The sequence below is a fragment of the Anolis sagrei genome, chromosome 2, assembly GCF_037176765.1.
Source record: "Anolis sagrei isolate rAnoSag1 chromosome 2, rAnoSag1.mat, whole genome shotgun sequence".
Lineage (NCBI taxonomy): Eukaryota > Metazoa > Chordata > Lepidosauria > Squamata > Dactyloidae > Anolis > Anolis sagrei.
In genome coordinates this window covers 165,545,791-165,572,123 of record NC_090022.1, presented here as the reverse complement: position 1 = coordinate 165,572,123, position 26,333 = coordinate 165,545,791, and the positions used below count along the sequence as shown (strand labels likewise).

At 42.2% G+C, this 26,333-nt stretch overlaps 2 protein-coding genes across 4 annotated transcripts in view; both read right to left on the bottom strand.

Moving 5' to 3' along the window:
* STXBP5L (syntaxin binding protein 5L) overlaps positions 1-7,399 on the bottom strand; it is an 86,074-nt gene extending 78,675 nt beyond the window's left edge. For both annotated transcript variants that reach the window (XM_060763389.2, XM_060763390.2), the window contains exon 1: positions 6,574-7,399. In XM_060763389.2, the coding sequence (XP_060619372.2) occupies positions 6,574-6,741 (168 nt within the window). In that variant the 5' untranslated portion in view covers positions 6,742-7,399. The remainder of the gene's footprint in view (positions 1-6,573) is intronic.
* A 3,855-nt stretch (positions 7,400-11,254) lies between these two features.
* On the bottom strand, positions 11,255-26,295 carry GTF2E1 (general transcription factor IIE subunit 1). 2 transcript variants are annotated; one of them, XM_060763386.2, is made up of 5 exons: positions 26,185-26,295; positions 21,306-21,760; positions 17,232-17,433; positions 14,608-14,846; positions 11,255-13,399 (listed from the first exon to the last, which is right to left on the bottom strand). In XM_060763386.2, exons 2-5 carry the CDS (start codon positions 21,751-21,753, stop codon positions 12,966-12,968), a joined length of 1,323 nt encoding a protein of 440 aa, XP_060619369.2. In that variant the 5' UTR covers positions 21,754-21,760; positions 26,185-26,295; the 3' UTR covers positions 11,255-12,965. The 2 variants fall into 2 exon arrangements, with proteins under 2 accessions (XP_060619369.2, XP_060619370.2); XM_060763387.2 differs by lacking the exon at positions 26,185-26,295 and adding an exon at positions 22,690-22,868.
* Positions 26,296-26,333: the final 38 nt, after the last annotated feature.

Genomic DNA, 26,333 nt, shown 5'->3' with positions numbered 1-26,333 from the left:
GGAATGTCTGGGCATTCACATGTTTTTGGCATACACAGCCCACCAGTTCTGCCCAGCATAGGTGATGGATATCATTATGCCTTCCACATCCCTGATTTCTGTATTAAATTTTTAAATAGCAACAAATGAGAGATATGACACTTAAGATTTCCCTAAGTTTTTAAAATTCTTGAAACAAAACTTATTAATTATACATTAAACTAATAATAGTGCCCCATGGTGTAGCGAGCCAATGTGCTGCAGTGCTCCAAATCTGGGGATCAGGGTTTAAATCCCCACTCAGCCATAGTAACTCTCTGGGTGGCCTTGAGTGAGTCACCCACTCTCAGCCTCACGAGGAAGGCAAAAGCACCCTTCCTTCTAAACAAATCTGGTAAGAAAACCCTGTGATAGGTTTGCCTTATAGTAGCCATAAGCCAAAAATGGCTTGAAAGTGCATAACAACAATTGCTCCATAGTAAAAAAAAAAAAAATCTTAAGACATGCCACCCCCTGCCCCCCAGGACGAGAATCATATGCATAGTTCCATAACAGAAGTGAGCGCATCCAAGTCAATAATAGCACGTAACTCTTTGTAAGCTAAAATATGAAAATATATGTTGCTTCATTTCTAGGTAGTTTTTTTCATTATTGAAGCAATCTGTTTTACAGCTTAAAATATGAAGCCTCCTTCTTTATGTCTATTCTGTATCTAATTTTAACTATGGAGTCTGTTTATTTTTATGTTATTATAATGTTCTTCAACATAAGTCTTTAGTTTGCAGATATTTATTCATGACATATGTTAAAACCATACTTTCGCTAGCATAAGTAGTAAAAACTTGTAAACAACAACCCCATTAATATTTGAATCAAAACGGCCCAAATCCAATTTTTAGCACCAGATTAAGTTGGCCCTCCAAATTAATGGAACTTACATTATTAATCGAACTTACACCAAATTAATGGAACTTTACTCATTTAAAGTATTTCTCCTCTGTTCTTGAGTCATAAAGGATACCCAAAAGAGTTGAATTAACATTTCCTGCCCTCAGTGTCTATAATGAGGGTGACCTATAGGCTATGGGTACACATAGTAAAGATCTGGGAACTGTTTTCCTTCTGTTTCTCATTTGACATTGCTGGTACCACACAGTAGCATCTTTTATATTATCAGTACTTTTATAAGCAATATTCAGTTTCTCCTAAAAGTAGACCTTTCTCTACAACATAATAGCATTTCAAGGTACTTATTTTATATATCTATTTACTTTTTAAATGTAAAACTATATATTTGCCTATTGCTCTGTATTGACTACATAACAATATCAAAAGTACTCAATGAAATTGCTAAGATATCACTCACTCGCACTATCAGCAACAAATTTTAAACATATTTTTCTAATAAAATATAAGCCTCTTAGTATCTTCTTCACTTCGTGGAGGAAAAATCTCATTTTTGCAGCCTCCAGCTCCTGACCAGCATGGAAAGTTTTGAGCAAAGTTCTCAAAAGTGAGAGACATGACTTTAGGTCTGCAGAGAACTACTGAAATTTCTCCCAGAGTGAGGTGACACAATACCTATAAGGTTCAGGATTTCCTTAAGATTAACACTAAATGTCCCATCTAGCGTTATGGCAGATGGTTTCAGTGTGTAAAATTGTAGTGTAGATCCATCCACCAATCCCCACTGAACTGTCCCTTGATTATATGGACCTCACCATTCAGAGTACCAAAGCCTTACCCCGCAATAATCCCAAAAATCCAACTAATTTCATCCTAAAGAGAACCCTCCATCCTTAGAAAGAAACCCACCCATGGAAACGACATTGTCTTCACTTCTGCGATTTAGAAAGCAATGTGAAATGAAAAGGTGCTCCCAGCCTCTTACATAATAATGGTACAAAATGTGCCGTTAAGGAGTTCATGAATCTTGAAGCTGGTAACACAATATACTTTAGTCTATTTCTATTTCTGTTCCACATTAGCACCCCCCCCCCCCAAAAAAAAAACCTCCCAAACAAACCAGGGTTTTAAAAAAATCACTAACCTGCCCTAGTCTGTTACTCTTTAAACATAAATACCATATTTTATCAACATACAAACCAAGGATAAATAAACCGGAATCAGCACAGCTATCTACCCACAAAATCTTCCAAAACAAATTAAGATATGACTTTCTCCCTTCCACAAGGCTAATGGGTGTTGTGCCTAACATATCTGGAAAGACAGCAATTTGGGTCTTGATCTCTATCTCATTGTAAATGCTTATTATATTGAAACATTGATATATACGTTGAATTGTTTGTTGAAGTTTAATAGACTTAATACACACTTTTATATTGTAGAAAAAAACTGCAAAAACACTGTTTTTGTTCACAATACAACTATAAAAAACTAAACTCAAAAAGACAAAATAGATCCATGTACATAAACAAGTACACTTTTCAAATCAAACTATCACTTTTTTTAGAAAAAAATAGTACTTTGATTTCAAAATGAAGACTTTTTAAAAATTAAGATTAATTACTTGTGAGACGTGTTAATTATGCTAAAATCAATGTATCTAGAGATGATTACCAAATAATGAAATGAACAATTTCTACTTAGAATAATTTTTTTTGTCGTGTCAGGAGCAACTTGAGAAGCTGCAAGTCACTTCTGGTGTGAGAGAATTGGCCATCTGCAAGGACGTTGCCCAGGGGACGCCCAGATGATTTGATGTTTTTATCATCCTTGTGGGAGGCTTCTCTCATGTCCCCGCATGAGGAGCTGGAGCTGATAGAGGGAGCTCATCCGCCTCTCCCCAGATTTGAACCTGTGACCTGTCCTGCCGGCACAGGGGTTTAACCCACTGCGCCACCGGGGGCTCCTAATTAGAATAATAGAACCACAGAATTGGAAAAGACCACAGGGGCCATTCATTCCAACCCCCTGCCATGCACAGATTTACATCTCATGTGTTTAAATCTATAGTTATTACACACAGTCACCTGAATGCTTAATACACACGCATTTAAATATGCTTTCAAATCTGAAATAAAATTGAAGCAAAAGACAGAATTCATGTCAGCAAGTTAAATGTCGTCCAGCATTGAAGTTCCCAAGGTAAATAAGTGGCGTCTTGCTAGTGCCTAGTGATATGCGTAGATACTGGGTTCCTGGCTCTGACATCATTATACAAAAAATTAATCATTTTTTAACAAAAGACAGTGGGTGAGATAAGAAGATGTAACATCTCAGTAATATTTCTATCAGGTTGATATGCAAAACAATATTTAGCTTTGTGGTTGATGATATGAGCTGTCAAGAAACCCACAGTCAATGAATTAATCTTTATGATTTAATACCTGAAAACGGCTTACTTTCAAATAACTTTCAATTCACTATGCTCCTGATTAGAGAGCAGTGCAGTGATTTATGTGTTGGCATATGAGCCTGGAGATTCAGGTTTGAATCCCCACTTGATCATCCATCTGAGGCAAGTCACACTCTCTCAACTTCTGAGGAAGACATGGGTACTCATCAACAAACCTTGCCAATAAAACTCTATATGGGAGGTTGGCCTTTGGGTTGTCACAGGTCAGAAATGACTTGGAGGCATAAAACAACAATTCTCCTGGCAACAATGACTTCTGGTCTTTAAATTTAATTATTTTTGTGTAATTCTGCACAAGGAAGATTAAGTTTCTAATGAAATAATAATTGTTGGATTAAATGTCTTTTGATACTCCATAATTCAGGCTTCTGTGGTTATCTCTTACTGTAAGGCCTTTACAGCAGCACTGCTGAACTGGTGGGAAACAACAAGGAAAACATACTTTGTTTTAAAATACTTTTTTAGAATCATAGAGTTGGAAGAGACGTCATGGGCCATCCAGTCCAACCCCCTGCCAAGAAGCAGGAATATTGCATTCAAAGCACCCCCGACAGATGGCCATCCAGCCTCTGTTTAAAAGCCTCCATAAAAGGACTCTGGGACAGAGAGTTCTACTGCTGAACGGCTCTCACAGTCAGGAAGTTCTTCCTCATGTTCAGATGGATTCTCCTTTCTTGTAGTTTGAATGCAATTTTCCTGCTTCTTGGCATGGAATTGGACTGGATGGCCCATGAGTTCTCTCTCCAACTATGATTCTATGACTCTGGAATCATACACTTTGACATGAGTCCTGTTACATGTAACCTGGAGGGAGGATTAAATGTGCAAATGTGCACAAATAAATGCACCCATAAACCCAGAGTTACACAAACATGCAGGGCTGTGGCTTTTCTTAGTGTTTGGCTTTGGTTCTACTCAACTTCATCTACTTTCTTGATTTTTCCTGTAGATAAAGAAAAATAAGGTACACAATACTGGATGGCCATCTGTCGGGGGTGCTTTGAATGCAATTTTCCTGCTTCCTGGCAGGGGGTTAGACTGGATGGCCCATGAGGTCTCTTCCAACTCTATGATTCTATGAATAAATAAAATAAAGTGGAAGGAGGCTTGCGGACTCGATTTTCTTCCTCGCGGTCCACTGGTGCACCATAGCCCACAGATTAAGAACCAGCCTGTGTTGGATGGGGTTACGCTCGCCCTGAAGACACAGGTTCGCAGCTTTGGAGTGATCCTGGACTCATCGCCGAGCCTAGAACCCCAGGTTTCGGAGGTGGCCAGGGGAGCTTTTGCACAGTTAAAACTCGTGCACCAGCTGCGCCCATACCTTGGAAAGTCTAATCTGGCCATGGTGGTCCAATAGATTACTGCAACGTGCTCTACGTGGGGCTGCCTTTGAAGATGGTTTGGAAACTTCAGTTAGTTCAATGGGCGGCAGCCAGATTAGTAACTGGGGCAGCATACAGGGAGCATACCTCCCCCCTGCTATGCCAGCTCCACTGGCTGTCGGTCCATCTCCGAACCCAATTCAAAGTGCTGGTTTTGACCTATAAAACTCTATATGGTTTGGGCTCAGCTTACTTGTCTGAACGCATCTGCCCCTACGTCCCACCTTGCAATTTAAGATCATCCGGGGAGGCACTGCTCTCACTCTCGTCAACAGCGCAAATGCACCTGACGGGGACGAGGAGCAGGGCCTTCTCAGCTTTGGCTCCTCGCCTATGGAACACACTCCCAAAGGAGGTAAGATCTGCTCCCTCAATCCTGTCCTTTAGAAAAAAATTAAATCATGGTTCTGGGACCAGGCCTTCGGACAATAGATGTATGCAGCTTTTAGTGGGACAAGGACTGGAAGGGCGACTTGACTAATGAGATTGTTTTCTGGTTTTAATAACTGTTTTGATATTTTATGATGTACTGTTTTTAATATGATTTATGTTTAAAGTGTGGTTTTACTGTTGTAGTTGCAAGGCATTGAATTTTTGCCATTTTTGCCACCGCCCAGGTCTTGGCGGTGGCCGAGCTGTGCGCCAGCTGTGCCCGTACCTTGGGAAGTCTTATCTGGCCACGGTGGTCCACTCTCTTGTTACATCCCAAATAGATTACTGCAACGTGCTCTACGTGGGGTTGCCTTTGAAAACTATTCGGAAACTTCCGTTAGTCCAACGGGTGGCAGCTAGATTAATCACCAGAGTGTCATACAGGGAACATAACACTCCTCTGTTATGTCAGCTCCACTGGCTGCCGATCCAGTTCCGAGTACAATTCAAAGTGCTGGTTTTGACCTATAAAACCCTATACGGCTCCGGCCCAGTGTGCCTGTCCGAACGTATCTCCTTCTATGTCCCACCTCAGAGTTTAAGATCTTCGGGGGAGGCCCTGCTCTCAGCCCCTCCTCTGTGGCCCCTCACCTGTGGAATTCACTCCCCGGGGAAATTAGGTCATCAACAGGCTCCTCTCCTTCAGAAGGAAGCTGAAAACATGGATATGGGACCAGGCCTTTGAGTAATCTGGCAGACTGACTAGGTAATGACGACCAGAAATTGGAATGGACTATGGTAATGCTGAATGGACTTACGGATATTAGAACTCGGTGAATGTTGGCCACTAGATTGGCTTTTAATTGTTATTGTTTTAATTTATTGTTTTAATTATTAGGTTCTTGTGGGGTTTTTTCGGGCTATAGATCCATGTTCTAGAGGCATTTCTCCTGACGTATTATTATTTTATTGACACAAAACCACAGCATGTCACAGCAAACGAGATCTCTATGCTGGATTTATTATTATTATTATTTAATTAATGCAATTAATCAAGTTCCACTGATTTCAATGAATCTCAACACCATCTTCTTGGAAACTCTAGTTTCCCCAACTGGATTGAAGAACAACCCAATGAGCATGTTTTAATTATTGTGGTTATTATTGTTATGTAATTTATCTGTTGAATTGTTGGCATTGAATTGTGCAGGTTGTAAGCTGCCCTGGTTCCCCCCTTGGGGGTTGAGAAGGGCGGGGTAGAAGTGCCCGAAATAAATAAATAAATAATCTGTGTAAACCGCTTTGAGTCCCCCTAGGGGTGAGAAAAGCGGTAAATAAATACTGTAAAGAAATAAAACCACTGCTCTCATCTGTTAAGATCTTTTCAAATTCTGCTCCTGCCTTCTGGAGTTCTGGCTCTCCCTCCCTCCCTCCCCCTTGGGTGCCCCATTGTCCTACCTTGCAGAGCTGGAAGTAGTCTGAAGTGAGCCTCTCGGGGACCTCCTCCCTCGGAGTCCCTGCAGCCGTCGCAGAGCCACTACTCCCAAGCCCGCTGCTGCTGCTGCTGTTTCCACTCGTGGAGGAAGTCAGGCCGTCCAAAACTTTGTGGAAAGGGAATTTCTTCATCTTGGGGGAGACCTTGGCGTGGGACAGGAGAGCCACACGCAAGCAGGAACTAAGTGATCAGATTCCCCAGTGATGCGGCACAAGTGTCTCGAGCAGGGACTGGAAGGAGGCGTCAAAAGGCTCCATGGTAGAAGGGAAAGGAGGGCAGGGCTTCCCAGGGAGAAGTCACATGGTGGGAATCCACTCAGTGGGGTGGGAAGTCCAACAGAGAGAGAGAGAGAGAGGAGGGCTCGGGGGCTCTTCCTGCTTGCGGCGGAGCTACCTCTTCCTAGCAAGGGGGCGCCCCATGTGGAAGGCTCTCCTCGGCTTCATGGGTCTCTCTGCCACATCTGTCCTCCCCGCTCTGCACCAGGGAGAGGGCCGCGCGCGCCTCACGCCCCGCCTCCGCCCTCGAGGCGCGCAGGCCTAGGCCTTCTTCTTCGCCTCCGCCGCCGCCTCAGGCGCTCTCCGAGGTGCTGAAGCCACCCGCGGCCGCCTCGGCCTCCCTCCTCTGCGGCTGAAGGAAGGGCCTTGAGGGCCAAGCGAGCTGAGGGGAACACACTGCGCCACGTTGCGCCGGAAGACGACGACACGACGCTGCGGCGACGGCGGCGAGGGGGCTCCCTGCCGCTTCCCCCTTCGCAGCGCCCCGGAAAATGGCTGAAAGGAAGCGGCAACAAGGGGGGGGGGGGCTGTCTGCGAGAGCGCATGCGCCAGCGAACGTGGGGGGCCTGGGCTGCTCTGTCACGGCGCCTCAGCCGCTGCGGTGCTCTCACTGCCTATTACAGGGGAAACCAGCTGATCCCCAACCCATCCAAAACACAGACATGTGCCTTTCATCTCAAGAACAGAGAAGCATCCGGAGCTCTGAAGATCACCTGGGAAGGAATCCCACTGGAGCATTGCAGCACACCCAAATACCTGGGAGTCACTCTGGACCGTGCTCTTACCTACAAGAAGCACTGCCTGAACATCAAGCAAAAAGTGGGTGCTAGAAACAATATCATACGAAAGCTGGTTTTGACCTACAAAACCCTTTACGGCTCCGGCCCAGCGTACCTGTCCGAACATATCTCCTTCTACGTCCCACCTCGGAGTTTAAGATCTTCCAGGGAGGCCCTGCTCTTGGCCCCACCTCTATCACAAGTGAGATTGGTGGGGACGAGGGACAGGGCCTTCTCGGTGGTGGCCCCTCGCCTGTGGAATGCACTCCCGGGGGAGATTAGGTCATCAACATCCCTCATTGCTTTCAGAAGGAAGCTAAAAACCTGGATGTGGGACCAGGCCTTCGGATAAGCTGGCAGATGGACAAAGACAACCAATGACGACCAGAGTAGGAAAGGATAATGACAATGCTAGACGGATTACAGACTATGAATTGGTGAACATTGACCACAAGATGATTTTATTGCTGCTAGTATACTGTTTGTTTTAATTAGTTATAGCTGTTGACATTATATGATAAATTTGTGTATTGTATATTGTATATTGTACCGTATTTTGTGAATTGTTAGGCATCGAATTGTGCCTTTTGTAAGCCGCCCTGAGTCCCCCCTAGGGAGTTGAGAAGGGCGGGGTAGAAGCACTCCAAATAAATAAAATAAATAATCAATTAGGCTTAGGGTTAGTGTAAGGTTTAGGGTTTGAGTTAGGATTAGGGTTTGGGTTAGGTTTAGGCAGGGGCGGCTCAACCCATTACGCAAAGTAAGCATTTACAGTATAGTTGATTTTGCCCTGGGGCGGTCTTGAGGCACTCTTGGGGGAAAATAGACCTTGACATATGTGAGTTGTAGTTACTGGGATGTATAGTTCACCTACAATCAAAGAGCATTCTGAACTCCACCAATGATGGAATTGAACCAGATATGGCACACAGAACTCACACAACGAACAGAAAATATATATCAGTGATTGGTTGGGGATACTGTTTGCTTACCGTTGAAAATTACCTAGGGCCGCCTCTGGGTTTAGAGTCAGGTTTAGGACAAGGTTAGGGTAAGGGTTAGGATTTTGAACTGGACACAGGTGAGGTCTAACTATGGACCATCCAGTCCAACCCCTTTCTACCATGCAGGAAAATCACAATCAACGTACCCCCTAACAGACGGCCATCTATCCTCAATCTCTGGCATAGACCAGTGGTTATTTGCACACTGAATGCCATGCCAAAAGATCTCAGCCGGCATTTGGAAACAATAAACATTGACAAAATCATGATTTGTCCACTGCAAAAGGCCACCTTACTTGGATCTGCACGCATCATTCGAAAATACATCACACAGTCCTAGACACTTGGGAAGTGTTCAACTTGATGTTGTGATATGAAATCCAGCATATAGATCTCATTTGCTGTGACATGCTGTGTTTTTGTGTCAATAATAATAATAATAATAATAATAATAATAATAATAATAGGAAGAGATCCACAAGGCCATCTAGTCCAACCCTTCTGCCATGCAGAAAAAGGCACAATCAAAGCAACCCCAACAGGTGGCCATCCATCAATAGTAATAATATTGATGATGATAATATAGTTGGAAGAGACCCCCAAAGGCCATTTAGCCCAAACCACTTCTGTCATGCAGAAAAAGCACAGATAATTACCTGATTAGGGCTAGTATCACAGCTACAACCTACCCCTCTAGGGGTGGAGGGCCTATTAAAATGGTCTGCCTTCAAAGGCTAATGGATCCTTTGAGATTCCAGGAGGCCTTAGGGAGTTCTATGGGTGGCATCACCGACAATCCTGTTGAATCCCTGGTCAATAAATGGAATCACAATCTAACCAGGGCTGTTGACATGATTGCTCCCAAACACCTGATTATCTTTACTCCTGTCACTTTCCCTTCTTTAAAAGCTCCGATGCCTCTGGTGCCAGGTTCCATGGTTAATGTAATCACATTTCTGGCCTCGTCTCATTTCCAGACCTGCCATTAATTTAATCACCCACAAAGTGAAATCAGTTCCTCCCAAATCAGTTCCAAGATGCATTATAGAGAATACCAAAGACACCATAAACTCCAATGTATTTACAGCACTGAGTCATGAAAGATAATGTACTATCCAACTTTGCTGATTCTACAGTTTGGATGCACCCTAAGTAAATTCAGAAGTCACATTAAATAGTTGTGGATATATTGGCAAATAGTTAAAAGATAAACAAGAAGGAAATAGAATAAATGGATGATTTGTACAAAAGAACATCTATACATACATTTAAACTAAGTAAATAGGTTAAATCTTCCTACAGATCATATGAAACTTACATGTTCATTCAAAAAAATAAAAATAAAATCTGGCACCATAGCAGAAAACATAGTAATCTGACTGGGACAAAGACCAAGATTTGTTGGAAATTCCCAGTGTCAAGACCTTGCATCTAACAGCAACCAGACACAGAGCCTTTACAGCAGTGGCACCATCACTCTGGAGTACTCTGCCACCTGAAGTCCGTGCCTTGCGGGACTTATCAGCTTTCCGTAGGGCATGTAAGACATATCTGTTTCGACAGGCCTTTGATCTCTGATATTGCTGTTTTTAAATTGTTTTAAATTGTGTTCGATTTTAGCTTGTTCTTGCAAGCCGCTCCGAGCCCCAGGGAGTGGCGGCATATAAGTTCGAATAATAAATAAATAAATAAATAAATAATGTTCCTGTGTTGGGGAGGTAACTTTGATGAATGACCTAACCCTAACCCAGACTCCCTGGAACACCTCAGCAAGCGAGAGTCCAAAAGTGGCAAGTATCCTTGGGTGATACCAGATGAGAGACTCCTCCCTGGGCACACAGAAGACTGGGCGACTTGGAAGGCGCTGAACAGACTGCGCCCTGGCACCACGAGATGCAGAGCCAACCTTCAGAAATGGGGTTACAAAGTGGAATCCACGACATGCGAGTGTGGAGAAGAGCAAACCACAGACCATCTGCTGCAATGTAACCTGAGCCCTGCTACATACACAATGGAGGACCTTCTTATAGTAACACCAGAGGCACTCCAAGTGGTCAGCTACTGGTCATAGGACATTTAATCAACTACCAAGCTTGCAAACTTTGTGTTTTGTTTGTTTGTTTTTTAAAAAATGAAATACAACTGTTTTTGCTCCTGACACGATAAATAAATAACCCTAACTTTAACTGAAATCCACTTTTATCAACACGAAAAGACACAGATATGCCAGCACTGAATCCAGTGACTATCACTATCTTGTGAATCTTTAATATATTTGCAGGAGACTATGGCCCCCTCCACACAGCTGAACAAAATCCCACATTTTCTGCTTTGAACTGGAATCATATATGGCAGTGTGGACAGTTTAAAGCAGCTATTGTGGGATTTTCTGCCTTGATATTCTGAGTTATATGGCTTTGTGATCAGGAAAATCAGAAATTGAGACAGACGCTGGCACTGTGTAGGATTAGCTTTGAATTCTTCAAAAAAGTAAGACAACAGTTCTTCACAGGCATTACCAATTAAAATAAAAACAGCCATTTCAACTTGCTCATTTATAAATACAAATGTTATTCAATCGAAGGGTTAGGTTATCAATTCCTTTTTATTTTAAAATGGAAGAGATAAATCTAGACTTAATCTGATAGAATGTCTGAAAACAAATTCATCAGAGAACATTACACAGACATGGCAAAACGTACATGGTTAATATACAATAGGTTTACAATTTAGAATCTTGATAACTTGTACCATTCCAGTAAAGTAAACTGGAATGTGCAACAAATGCTGTATCTTTGAAATATCCAATCTTTTTACATTTTGCTCTACTGTAAAGCTAAATACCCAAAAACACAATGATCTTTTAAAAGTTTATTTAAAAAACATAAAAAGAAACACCATGAATTCTCTTGTAAAGGCACTGCTGGGAATATCAAAATAGGCCGTGCCATGCAAAATACTGGCATCCACCCAAATTCTGCATAATCTGCTTTTTAAAAATATCCCCAAACTCTTCACTGACTTGGATGAGAGTCTTAAATCATGGGAAATGCACTTTATAGGACTGAGTCTATGAATAACATGACTGCCATGCTGCATTTCCAGTTCTTTCATAGTAAATGTGTCAAGAAGACACAGTGGTTTATGCACTGAGCATGGATAATACAGCTTGGAAAAAATGTGTCTGGGGTCCTTCTACATAAAGACAAAAGGTTTTGGGAATCCATTTTCTTTTTAGTCCTTCTACACTGCCATATAATCCAGACTATCAAGGCAGATAATCCACATTATCTGCTTTGAATTGGATTATCTGAGTCTACACTGACAGATAATCCAGTTCAAAACAGATAATCTGGATTTTATACAGTTGTGTAGAAGGGGCCTGATAAATTTGATCCTGTTTTTATTGGAACTAATTTAGTGTCAATACTCAAATGCTGCTTATTAACCAACGGGACATATATGACAGTCTCTGGAAACGAGAACCCGTCACATTACAAAGTCAAATTCCCTCATTTGAAAATTATAGTATTACAAGGGATTACACGAAAAAATCTAGGAATTGGCTCATATTAGCAAAGAAATGGCATTTTAGGGCTACAAAAGCAGTCTTAAAATAGGACAAGATTACCAAGACTTTTTTAACAGGGGTCCAACAAAGAAACAGCTTTGTTCCTTGTGTATTTTCCTCTCAAAGCAATTATTTTAAAATATTATGACTGTCAAATGCCCACTGGTTAACATGATATCACAAACGTGTGGCTATGGATACAGATTGCCTAGACAAGGGAACAAGGCTGGGGATGGGGGAGATCATATGTAAGTGTTGTATCAAGAGGTGAGTATTATACATATCTTATTTGCAAAACAGCTAAGTACTTACAACTGGGTCATATGCAATTCCAAAGCAGCAATCTCTTGATATAATCTCAAAGATGCCGCTATCAGCTGCTCTCAAAAGCTAACACACCTTAACAACTCACTTCTAAAACAAACAAAAAATAAGCTACCAGAAGAACAAAACAGATTTCCTAGATCAAACAAAAGCTAATTATAATATAATGGAGAGGATGTGGAAATCTGCATATCAGATACAGGTTTAGGAAAAGCTGGCTCCCTCTTTACTAATCTTTGATAGTTTGCCTGGATTCTCTGAAATAAAGAAATCACTGCTTTATGTTTGTTTGACTCTACAGATTGTCTGACTTAAATGAAAAGGGGAGAACCTGCAATTCAGACTTTTGCTGTGTTGCAAAATTTCCAGGTGAAGATCTTCTTCTGCCCAGGCAGAGGGAAGCTAATCAAACATGTCCTCAAACATACGTTGCCCCATTGCTATATACTGTTCCTTCTCCTCTAGAGTCATTTGAGCCACCAACTCAGGCCGCTGGTTTACTTGACTGTAAGAAAATGGACGTCCTGCCACCATGACAGTGGGGTCCTCTGTCACCACCTCAAACTCATCGTCCTCGTCATCGTCTTCTGTTAGCCTGCTGAGCGTTGCTGTAGCAGCAGATGCATGGGGAGGGGAGTCTTCATCTGATTCACTTGTTTCACTTTCAGAATCACTGGCATTGGGGTTAGACAATGGAGCCATTCCTCCCTTGGCCCCCACTGAGGCAGAAGAGACCTTTTTCTCATGGATGAGCAGAGCACGCATCACTTCCTCATTACTGTCTAGGGCAGCCTGGCCCTCTTCCCCTTCCTGTAACATATCCATGTCTTGACCACCTGAAATAAAGGAACAGGTGCTACATGAGATAGAAGAAGTAATTTTGTCAGCTATTGCTGAGTATTATAATCATTAACCATACATGAAAACACCAAAGACTTTTCTGTAATAAGCACCTCAAGAGGGGTCTGATACTCACTAAACTGAGCAATTCTGGGTAATTCAACCTGCAGTTGTGAACATATAAAGCAAGGTAAATCACTGCACAGAATGCCCAGCCTTAAATAGTTTCTCCAGTCTTCTAACTTTATTCACATAAGTAATATTTTCTCATGGAGCAGCATTCTGCTATGAAAGTCTCAAGTTGAAGAGACAGTGAGAATTGGCTCCGGTGTCTTCTAGAAGTGATATATCTTCAATTTTCCACTTTGAACTACCTCCAGTAGCCAAGAATAGCACAGTTTGAGGACTTGATTTTAGAAAGTCATTTTAGATAGTTGTAACACAAGTCAGTGGTTGGCAGCATTGAGATTTTTAAAGCATTTAGATTTTTTCAAAAACTAAAATAGAAATATTTTAGTATTCAAAAATGGCACAGCAATAATTTACCTTTAAAACCTGTTAGTATTCGGAAGAGTTGGAAATTTAAAAGTAAAAAAATTACAGTTTCAAAAGTAATTTTCTAAGCTCCAAGTATTGTATTTATTTATTAATTCTACTCCGTCTTTCTCTCCATGAGGACTCAATGCAGTTCAAAATTACATGACACAACCCAATATATTTAAAAATGGCAAATAAAAAACAATTTTTTAAAATTATTTGTCTTATGTATTTAAGTTAAAATATACTTAAGATATGATAAATACAATTAAAATTATGTTTTAAACTCCCAATCTCCCCAGAATCCCACCCACAACCTCCAGAGCAGTGTTCCCCTTATCCTCCCCCAAATTCCTGCTGGCAAAGAAAGGTCTTGAAGGCAAGCAAGGATTGGGCCATCCTGGTCTCTCTTGGGTGGAATTTTCAAAGTCTGGGAGCAACCACTGAAAAGGCCCTCTTCTCCTGTGTTCCCACCAAACATGTTGAGCAGGTGGTGTGAAAGAGAGAAGTCCCTCCCAAAGCACTGTAGATGTCCTATAGGTTTGTACCAGAACAATGTGTAGTGCTGAGGCAGTGTGCATATCCCTACCTTCTGGACTGCATGCTTTCATATTCCAAGATACCCTTGAGATTACAGAACATCCCTCTCCCCCTTTGTCTTTCTTACCTTCTTTAATCTCATCAGGATCATAAGCACCTTGCACTGTGCTCTCCCGCAGCCAGACTGGCCTCTCTCTGGGTGGCTTCCCTTCACTGGTTGGCTGGTGCACATCCTCCTGGTCCTCCATACTGATTATTACATTCTGGGTGTACAAATCTTCATAAGAAGGTCCCTTTGCTGACCAGGCTTCCCTGTGCTGTCCACTTGGTAGGCTGCTTCCCATTGCCCCAGCAGTCCGCTCCTTGCTGTATACAAGCCATACAACAGCACATATATTACTAACCCATCAGCCCACAAAATTAAAATGGTTCTGCAGAATGGCAAGACCATTTGTGATTCGTCCAGTTCTGTAGTGTTTGTATACCAAATTCTACTTTCTACTTTGAATTATAGACTCAGAAGGGACCACAGGGATCCTCCAATCGCATCCTCTGATATCCAGGAATATGCAATCAACAGCACTTATTGAAGATAAGATTCCCAAAATAAGAATAAGACATAATACTTAGATAGTTTAAAGAGTTCTAGGTTGGTATTGGTAAATGAAAGTAAGAACCTGGCTACATGTGCAGATACATGTGTATCTGTCACAGGTCAGCTGTGACCAGCAGTGCTGCAGAATTTGAAGAGGCACAAATGGAGGGTGAAAGAGAGAAACGTACTAAGAGGAAGGCGCGTTAAGCCAACCCCGACCGAGACCGCCTTCCACCTGGAAACCAATGCCCTCACTGCGGAAGAAGATGCAGATCAGGAATAGGGCTCCAGACTCACAAGAATTCTGATCCTGGAAGACTATCCTACTCGGCCGACAAGGGATCACCTAAGTAAGTAAGTACGTGTATATATTTGGAGTTTTCATATTTGGGATTTTTCTGCCATGTCCCTAACTCCTACAAACATGGAGGGCCAACTATAGATCTGATTTGTCACGCAACAGGTTACAAGAATACAAGACAAATTAGGATTACAGTTCATCCTTCTCTCATGGATGAAAAACTTGAAAGACAGAGGTTGATCTGTACTACAAGAACGGACTAGATTTTGTGTGGCTCACAGCACTTCCGTTCACTTGCTAAAGCCTTCTCTGCCCTGGTGGTTCCCTCCTCATCTGAGCAGCATGCATTTCACTTAACCTCAACAAGCCCCCATACAAGACAAAGATGGAGAGTGGGGCATGTCATTCCTTTGATCTGCAACCGCTGTGACACTTCAATGCAAAAAGGAAAAGCAGGATACTCATTCAAGCTCATCACACATATTTCTTTTAAAGATTATTTGCATTTCTAATTAAAAACTAAAAGTCTCATAATATCTGACAAAATCATATCTTATATTTGAATCTATGTATTCAGAAAAGATCTGCATTAAAAATGTTCAATTGAGTTATACCATAGAAATGAAGTCATGCCATAAAAATATTTAGGCTGTGAGGTGCTAGAACTCTCTCAGGAAACTAGGGTAATTTGTCCCTTATATTTGTAATTGCATTTCTTAGAATTTGAAATTTCCCACATTTTATTATTGTATAAGGGAACATCAATGTAATAGTGCTTAATATTTCAGATTACTGTATTTCATCTAATATAAGGCACCATCGAACATAAAGCACACACATGCTCCTTTCTGAAACATCCGTTTTGGGGGGAAATAATATATATATTTTAAATTTCCTCTGCATGCACAATACCTTGTTTTTGTTTCAACTTGGAAGTCACCTTGTCTGCATTAGTCTTTTTTTTACAAGTTCTATGGGTCTTTTGGGGAGGCAAAGGAAGCAGGAAATGGTGCTGAGATGAAATACTAGCAAACAGCCATCTGGCTGAGGACAAAATGGTGGGGCTGCCAGAGCCATTAGAGCTGTGGCCCTTCCTCCTCCTCCCTTAGAGGTAAAACAAGAACAAGAATTGCTTGGGGCGGGGGCCCTTTCTCCTCCTCCTCTGCTCTTGGAGATAAGCAAATTAAAAAGCCTCCCAGAATCTAAGCTATCTGACTGTAAGGCCCCTAAAATGGCCCCTAAAGCCCCTAAAATGGGGGATAGTGTGCCCTTAGAATCAGTGAAATAATGTATATAAATTAAGTCAGTACTGATATATGAGAAGATTCCTACAAATGTAAAAAAGGAAAAGGTTATTAAGATACATAGAATGAAACACAAATCAAAAGATGTCATGCATTCATCCACCTATATAAACATGACAATGGAGGCCTACTCATTACTATTCAGCATTTAGACCAGTGGTTCTCAACCTGGGGTCCCCAGATGCTTTTGACCTACAACTCCCAGAAATCCCAGCCAGTTTACTAGCTGTTAGGATTTCTGGGAATTGAAGGCCAAAAATATCTGGGGACCCCAGGTTGAGAACAACTGATTTAGACCCACTAGATTAGTTTATATCATGTGAGTTTAATTTAGATAACTTTATCAGGAAGCATATGCCTTGCTAAATTCATGGTTTTATGCTTCATAGCTGGCCAAAGAACATATGTCTACCAAAACCTAGCTATAATTTCCATATCCAAGGACAAATTATGCAATTCACACAAATACATGCAGCCTCACATCTTAAAAGTCTTTGATAAGACTTCCAACTTTTCATCGCTATGCAGGGAATTCAGTATCCCAAACTCACCTCTGCTTCAAAGCAAGGATTTCCATGGGCTCAGGTTCAAGCAGTTCATAGGCCAGGTTAACATCCTCTGTCTTGCGCAGCAACTCATAGATGGGCTCTATCTGTTCATTAAATCGTGCCACAAGTGTCCGCGCATCCTTTTTGGGCATTGCTGACTCATCTTCTTCCACTTCAGTCTCACAAAAGGTGCAACGGAAAATTCCTGAGCAAAACAAAAACGGCTAACAACTGAAGCATAAGCAGCATTTAAAGTATAACTCCTTATGAGCAAAAGGTGACCTTTTTCTCAGATTACAACTGTTTTAAAAAAATAACAGCTATACTTCTTTAAGATGTGTGAGGAAAAAAAGATTTTTGGCTTTGATTTGATTTTAGGTTTTATGTCAACTGCACAACCTAGGCAGCAGGTGAGATTAAGGAAAAGTTTATTATACAAAGGTTTCACAAGCCAAATTGTGTTTTAGTTTTTAACAAAGCAACATTCCACAAATTGCCATCTTCACTGTGACCCCAGCCAGAGATTTTTGTGGTGTTTTCTATTTTATGCTTAATCTGACCATTTCTGCCCTAAATACTTTGTATTGTGTATGTTACTCAATAAAGCCATAATTTCTTATTTTTCAACTTCAAGTTCACCTAAACTGATAGTAACAGTCACAACTGCCAGTATTTTAACCAAATATAGCCAAATTGACCTATTTTTATGTTGCAAGCATGAATTCATTTTATGCCTCACCATCAGTTAGTGTTCAAGTATCAAAAGGAATCTATGCCTGAGTCACTTCTGTCGTGGATAAAATATGTGTGGAAATTAAATGATGTTTGAATGAAATTGTATGAAAGAAGAATGGGGTCTAATTGGACTGGAGACACAATTCTAAAATATTGAGGCCTGGAAAACGTCTACACTCTGGAAAGCATCTAAGATCACTCTGACCAAAAGGTCATGAGTTTGAAGCCAGACCAGGTTGGAGTGGGTTTCCAACCAATTGTGTACCCTGTTGTCGACCTTTGCAACCCGAAAGACAGTTGCATCTGTCAAGTAGGAAAATAAGGTACCACCTTAAAGTGTGGGGAGGCTAAATTAACTAATTTATGAGGCCATAAAAAAAAGACTCCAGCAAAAGCATGCGGGGAATGCGGAAGTACTTCATCAGTGTCGCAGATGGACGATGAAAGCAACAGCTCCCCTGGCGGCCAGAAAAAGTTAAATAGCTTCTGTCTATGTCTGTATATGTTGTATGTCAAAATTGGCGTTGAATGTTTGCCATATATGTGTACACTGTAATCCGCCCTGAGTCCCCTGCAGGGTGAGAAGGGCGGAATATAAAAGCTGTAAATAAATAAATAATTTAAAAAAAAACACTGCTGAACTGTAATTAAAAATTGCTGATGAGAACTGTAACAATGATTAACTGTTGACATTGTTGACTTGATTAACTCTTGGTGGAAAACAACTTCTCACGCATTTACAGCTTCTTCAACTTTATGGAACAACATCAGCAGGAATACTGCTTTATAATAGACCTTCTAATATTCCAAAATTGTGGCAGACCGGAGGAGTCTGGCCCACTCGTCACTCTTCTCCATGAGAAGGAGATAATTGGTATATTTTCAGGGCAACAGATATACATGGAAAGCAGAAGTCGGATAATTTGCCTCCTTCTCACGTTGGAAGGGAAGGAGTGTGTTTTGGAAAAGTATTGGAGCCCCCAGTGGCGCAATGGGTTAAACCCTTGTACCAGTAGGACTGAAGACCGACAGATCGCAGGTTCAAATCTGGGGAGAACATGGATGAGCTCCCTCTATCAGCCTTTGAACTGGATTATATGTGTCCATGCTGCCATATAATCCAGTTCAATGTGGATGTTATACAGCTATGTAGAAAGAGCCTCAGTTTGCTTCAACTGTTCCATCTGTTCCTTAAGCTCTCTCCTATTCTCCCCATTCAACTAACATATTCATTGTGAACCACTCAGAATGTATCCAGAAATAAACTGCATCTTTAACAAACAGTACTGATGGTGAAGTATCAGAAATGTTCTTCATTTTCATGTAAATCACAAGGGACTGATCCTGAATGTCAAGGATGCCATTTGAGAGCATAATAATTCAAGAAAAACCGAACGAAAAGCCCAGTTAAAAGTTCAAGGCAGAGTAGCTAACAGTCTTCTCTGGAATATAATCAGCTATTTGATGATTATAAATTACTGTGCTCTTTAAATTGTTCCCCCTTTTCACAACAGATGGAAAATAATCTGCTCACACGAATTGCCTCTAGGACTGCTCACTACCATTCTCATAGCATATGTATGGGCCAATGCAGTTCAAGAGACTTACTATCTCCTTGCTTCCTTCACCACACATTAGACCCATGGAAGAGATCATGACAGCATGCAAGGGCTTAAGGTACATGTGTCAAATTCAAGGCCTGTAGGCCAAACCTAGCCCATCATTTGATTTTATGTGGTCCTCCAGATGCTGAGCTACAACTTCTGTCTTCTTCATCATTATACATAGGGCCCCCAGTGGCACAGTGTGTTAAACCCCTGTGCCGGCAGGACTGAAGACCGACAGGTCGCAGGTTCGAATCCGGGGAGAGGCGGATGAGCTCCCTCTATCAGCTCCAGCTCTTCATGCGGGGACATGAGAGAAGCCTCCCACAAGGATGATAAAACATCAAATCATCTGGGTGTCCCCTGGGCAACGTCCTTGCAGACGGCCAATTCTCTCACACCAGAAGCGACTTGCAGTTTCTCAGGTCGCTCCTGACACAACAAAAAAAAATCATTATACATTGTGACTAGAACTGACAGGAGTTGTAAGACAGTAACATCTGTAAGGCTGCAGTTTGTTCTGTTTACTCAGGAGAGTGGGGTTTGGATTGGGATACAAGTCTTGTGGAGATGATATCTGACTTTAACATGTTCCCAATCTCAGAGCCACAAGTGCTATTGTGTTGCAATTCCCATTATACCAGTCCAAATGGTGGATAATCAAAAGTGATGGGAATTACCATTCTCTCTCTCTCTCTCTCTCTCTCTCTCTATATATATATATATATAGGCCCACTGTATCCATGGATTCAACAGTCCTTTGAAGGAAAGCATAAGGCTGAGGTGGCCATTGGTGAAAATGAGTGTAACAGCCCTGGCTTAAGATAATCAACCAAAAAAAAAAAATAAAGTGGCTCAGAGGAGAGTGAAGTGCTATGCATGACAGGAGAAGAAAATGACTGTAGAAGAAAATGACTCAAATCTGCAAATTCATCATACATGCCTTTCCGGATTAAAACTGAGAATCTATATGGAATGTTTTGAATCAAAAAATTAATTTCTGAGGCATATACATGAAATATTTAATTTAAGTATGTTCAAGGAACAGTTCACAAAAATGAAATGCAAAGATACAGGGTGGGTGGTGCCTGGTTCAGCAACAGTACATGTGAGAAAGATCTTGGAGTCTTTGTGGACAACAAGTTGAACATAAACCAACACTGTGATACATCAGCTAAAAAGGCCAATGGGACCTTGGGCTGCATCAAAGAGTATAGTGTCTAGATCAGGCATGGGCAAACTTCTGCCCTCCAGATGTTTTGGACTTCAACTCCCAGAAATCCCAGTCAGCTTACTGACTCTTAGGAACTGTGGGAGTTGAAGTCCAAAACACCTGGGGGCCAAAGTTTGCCAATGCCTGGTCTAGATTGAAGGAAGTAATAGTTCTTTGTCCCACCCTGGTCATTCCACAGATATATAAACCCATTTTCCTAGTTCCAACAGACCTCACAACCTCTGAGGATGCTTGCCATAGATGCAAGCGAAACGTCAGGAGGGAATGCCTCTAGAACATGGCCCTATAGCCTGAAAAAAATCCAACTGTTCAGTAGTTTTTAATGCTCAGTTCATATTATTCAACTGAGACTGGTGCTTCTCTGTGTCCATTGAGAACATCTATTAGGAGTAACAACTGTTATGAAGAACCAACCCAAGGGTTGTTCCCATACCCATACCTTTATGAGAAGTAACCAAATCATTTCTTTTTTAAGCAGGGGGGATATTCAATTTTGTACCTTACCTTTTTTAATATCAAACAACTGATTTGCTTCTAAATCTGTGAAAGTGCTGAAGCAAATAGGACATCTGAAGGAGGCTCGGTTGGTAGAATCTCTCTCGTCAGTCTCAATTCTCCTCCTCATGTGGTCTAGCTTATACTTTACGACATTGACCAGTAAGCGGTAATTGATGAAATAAAAGTTATGCCGGGTGGTCTTGCCATCTGGAGCTGTTTCCACTCGCATCCTGCATTTGATGAACTTATCACCTTTGAGAGTGTTGAGAATAGCCCGCAACTGCTTCCGATCAAACTTGAGTAACTCCAACATGTCCTCCTCTTTTACACACGGGTTTCGAATTAGTATGTCCAGAGCTAAAGCATGTTCAGTACCATAGAAGCCACGTACCACATACTTGGCAAGACGCTTCAGAGCAGTTGGGACTTCCGTGAGAACATCTGGGTCAGTCATATCACGTCTATTGGAACAAAAACAAAGAAAACAATGACCAAAAAAATTATTCCTGCAGTTTTGTTTGTCCCCCCACAATCCCATCACCACTTTCCAATAAACAGCATCAAAACCACTATCACACCATCCCACAGACTTTACTAAAAATGGGAGAAACATGACACAAGTCAAACATGCAGTATTTAAACAGTTGCCTGGAATCTGGAAGAATAGAATACACCTAAATACTGAAAACCTTTTAGTGTGACCTGTTATGCCAAACTGAGTTATGCATCCTTGAGTGGGATGGTCAAGATTTTTCTAAAAAGGAAAGGTTAGGCCAAGTTGATTATCCATTTTAAGAAAGCCAAAGTAATATTTGCAGATTTAGCTTAGCCAAAATCAAGCTAATTACTTAAGCATGAGTGTCATGCTCAAAATTCTACAAGAAATATCAGATGTCCAAGCTGGATTTAGGAAAGAAGCACAAAGAATCACATTACAAACACACAATGGATTATGTAGTGCATCAAATAATTTTAGAAGAAAATCAACTTTATAAACTGTAGCAAAGGTTTTGATTAAAAATACAGATTGCTGTTAAACAAATCAGTGTTCTACAAGATTTGATTATCCTGATGCACAACATGCACTCAGGATAAGAAGCTTCCACCAAGACAGGAAAACAGAATGACTTCCAACTGGCAATGTGGTCAGACAAAACTGCATTTTGCTGCCCTATCAGATTAATTAGCACACTGCATGTATCATACACACAACAGGATTAAATTCTAAGGAAGGGAGCATGAAAATTGGAAGATGCAGATCATACCATACTATTCCCTGAAAGTAGCAAAGACATGGTACAATTATTGAAGAAAGTCAAAGAAGAAATAGCAATGGCAGGTTTAAAGTTAAATATTAAGAAAACAAAAATATGGAACAAAGATTATTTACATTACTGTAAAAGAGATGATGAAGACATCTGTATCTTTTCTCAGAATCAGAATAGAGGCTGGAGTCAAAAATGAAAAGACTACAACTTGGAAAAATGAAGGAACTAGACCACAATTCAGAACTAGCCGGCATGAGTCCCTCTTCGGAGGTCGAGAAGACTGGGTTATAAAAGCTCTAAATAAATAATAAATAAAACAATAACTTGAATTGTTAAGATATATCACTGAACACTAAAGATAAAGTATTCCATGTCATTGTACTTCTCGTGTCCATGTATGATTGTGAAGATAGTTGACAGGAAGAAAGTCAATTCATTTGAAATGGGCAGAGTTCTACAAATACTGCGGACTGTTGAAAAGACAAACTGGTTCTAGAACAAATCAAATTTGAACTCCCTATAAAAGCCAAGATGACTAAGGGCCATGAGAAGACATGGCTAACTGGAAAAGAAAATAATGCTTAGTAAGGTAAAAGGCAGTAGGAAAAGAGGAAGACTCCATTACAGAATTGGGCCATGCTGGAAAAGCACAATCAAAGTACCTTCGACAGATGGCCATTCAGCCTTTGTTTAAAAGCCTCCAAAAAAGAGGCAGAGTTCCACTGCTAAATAGCACTTACATTCAGGAAATTCTTCCTAATATTCACATGGAACCTCCTTTCCTGGAATTTGAACCCATTGTTCCAGTGAGTGCCCAACTCCAGGGCATGTCTGCTCCCTATTCCTTATGATATCCTTTCACATATTTATCCATGGCTATGATGTCTCCTCTCAACCTTCTCTTCTGCAGGCTAAACATCCCCAGCTCTTTACGATGCTCTTCATAGGGCATGGTCTCCAGACCTTTGAACATTTTAGGGCCCTTCCACACTGCCCTTCATCCCAGGATCTGATCCCAGATTATCTGCTTTAAACTGGAATGTATGTGTCCCCAATGCCAGATAAACTGGGATCAGATTCTGGGATAAAGGGGCAGTGTGGAAGAGCCCTTATAATCATAGAATCCTAGAGTTGGAAGAGACCTTATGGGCCACCCAGTCCAACCCCCTGCCAAGAAGCAGGAATATTCACTTCAAAGCAGATAATCTGGATTTTATATGGTAATGTAGAAGGGGCATGGGTGAGAGGAATAACAGGAACACAGAGGGGAAATGGTTTAACTCAGGCATGAGCAAACTTGGACCCTCCAGGTGTTTTGGACTTCAACTCCCACAATTCCTAACAGCCTACCAGAGCAGTCTGGCTTTAGGCCGGGACATGGTACTGAGACAGCCTTGGTCGCCTTAGTGGATGATCTTTGCCGGGAACTAGACAGGGGGAGTGTGTCCCTGTTGGTTCTGCTGGACCTCTCATCGGCCTTCGATACTGTCAACCACGGTATCCTTCTGGGACGCCCGCGGGAATGGGCCTTGGGGGTACTGCTTTGCAGTGGCTCCAGTCCTTCCTCGAGGGTTGTTCCCAGAAGGTGTTACTAGGGGACTCCTGCTCGACCCCACGGCCATTGTAATGTGGAGTCCTGAAGGGTTCAGTAGTGTCCCCTATGTTATTTAACATATACATGAAGCCGTTGGGAGAGATCATCCGGAGTTTTGGGGTTCGGTGTCTTCTGTACGCAGATGATGTCCAACTCTGTTACTCCTTCCCACCTGCTACTAAGGAGGCTGTTCAAGTCCTGAACCGGTGCTTGGCCGCTGTAGCGGACAGGATGAGGGCGAACAGATTGAAATTAAATCCAGACAAGACGGAGGTACTCCTGGTCAGTCGAAAGGCCGAACAGGGCATAGGGTTACAGCCTGTGATCGACGGGGTTACACTTCCCCTGAAGACGCAGGTTCGCAGCTCAGGAGTGATCCTGGACTCATCGCTGAGCCTGGAACCCCAGGGGAGCTTTTGCATAATTAAAACTTGTGCGCCAGCTGCGCCCGTACCTTGGGAAGTCTGACTTTGCCACGGTGGTCCACGCTCTGGTTAGATCCCGTATAGACTACTGCAATGCTCTCTACATGGGGTTGCCTCTGAAGACTGCTCGGAAGCTGCAATCAGTCCAACGAGCGGCAGCCAGATTACTAACAGGAGCGGGGTACAGGAAGCATATTACTCCTCTGTTGCGCCAGCTCCACTGGCTGCCAATTAGCTTCCGAGCACAATTCAAAGTGCTGGTGTTGACCTACAAATGCCTAAACAACTCCGGCCCAGTTTCCCTATCGGAACGGATTCTCCCATATTTATTTATTTGGAGTGCTTCTACCCTGCCCTTCTCAACTCAGGGCGGCTTACAAAAATAGGTACAATTCGATGCTCAACAATTCACAAAGTACAATATACAAAATACAATATAACGACGTTATAACTAGTTAAAACAATCAAATTAATACAATAGCAGCAATAAAATCATCTTGTGGTCAACGTTCGCCAATTCATACATTCATAATCCATCCAGCATTGTCATTGTCCTTTTCTACTCTGGTCATCATTGTCTTTTATCCATCTGCCAGCTTACCCAAAGGCCTGGTCCCAAATCCAGGTTTTTAACTTCCTCCTGAAGGAGAGGAGGGATGTTGATGACCTAATTTCCCCGGGGAGTGCATTCCACAGGTGAGGGACCATCACCGAGAAAGCCCTGTCCCTCGTCCCCACCAGTCTCACTTGTGATAAAGGTGGGGCCGAGAACAGGGCCTCCCCAGAAGATCTTAAACTTCCGAGGTGGGATGTGGAAGGAGATACGTTCGGACAAGTATGCTGGGCCGGAGCCGTAAAGGATTTTGTAGGTCAAAACCAGCACTTTGAATTGTGCTCGGAAGCTATGAACCTTCAAGGTTGTTAAGATCTTCTGGAGGGGCCCTGCTCTCGGTCCCACCATCCTCGCAATCGCGTTTGGTGGGGACGCCTTTTTGGTGGTGGCCCCTTGGCCCTGGAACTCTTTCCCATTGGAAATTAGAACTGCCCCTTCCCTCCTGACCTTTAGAAAGTTGGTGAAAACCTGGCTTTGGAATCTGGCATTTGATGAATGAGGCAATGACTTTTGACCACACGGACAGATGGGGACGCATAGTGATTTTTATACTAACGACTTGCTTTATATATGATGATAGTGCTTTAATGTGTTTATATTAGTGTATTATTGATGTGATGTTTTTAAACTATTGTGCATGAACTCCCTTGTTGTAAACAGGCCTGAGTCCCTCGTTGGAGGTGAGAAGACCGGTATATAAAAGTTCTAAATAACACCCCCTCCCCTTCTCTGTCCAGCTCCCCTTTTAGCCTCCGTCCGGATAATGGCATAGTTATACCCAACACGCGTGCAAGCTTCTTGCCACAGGTGACCACACTCTCCCTGCTGCTTTTCTTCCTGAGGCAGATGTATTCTGGCCCGCCGCCATCCGAGTGTTTTCCCTTGAAGAGCACAGAATAGCAACACAAGCCCACCAAGCTACTCCCTCAAGAAAGAGGCCCTCGGGGCAGGCAAGGGTTGGAGCCGGTACAGCCCTCGGACTGACCTGTGAGGGACCCAAAAGCCAAGCTCCTTCGCCGCGAGACCCTCAGCGCGCGCGGGCGTGCGTCACGACTCTGCCTCCAAACACGATTCCGCTTGACGTCACTACTAAGCGACGCCTGGCGTTCCTCGCGCCTCCCCGCTCCTTCCTCG

What these genes read in the sequence shown, in the direction of transcription:
- GTF2E1 (XM_060763386.2), bottom strand. Translation starts at nt 21,753, where the DNA reads ATGACTGACCCAGATGTTCTCACGGAAGTCCCAACTGCTCTGAAGCGT. An exon ending in ATCCTTGCTTTGAAGCAGAG is followed by an intron (nt 14,847 to 17,231) that starts GTGAGTTTGGGA and finishes GCTTGTATACAG; the next exon opens with CAAGGAGCGGACTGCTGGGG. An exon ending in TCCTGATGAGATTAAAGAAG is followed by an intron (nt 13,400 to 14,607) that starts GTAAGAAAGACA and finishes CCTTTATTTCAG; the next exon opens with GTGGTCAAGACATGGATATG.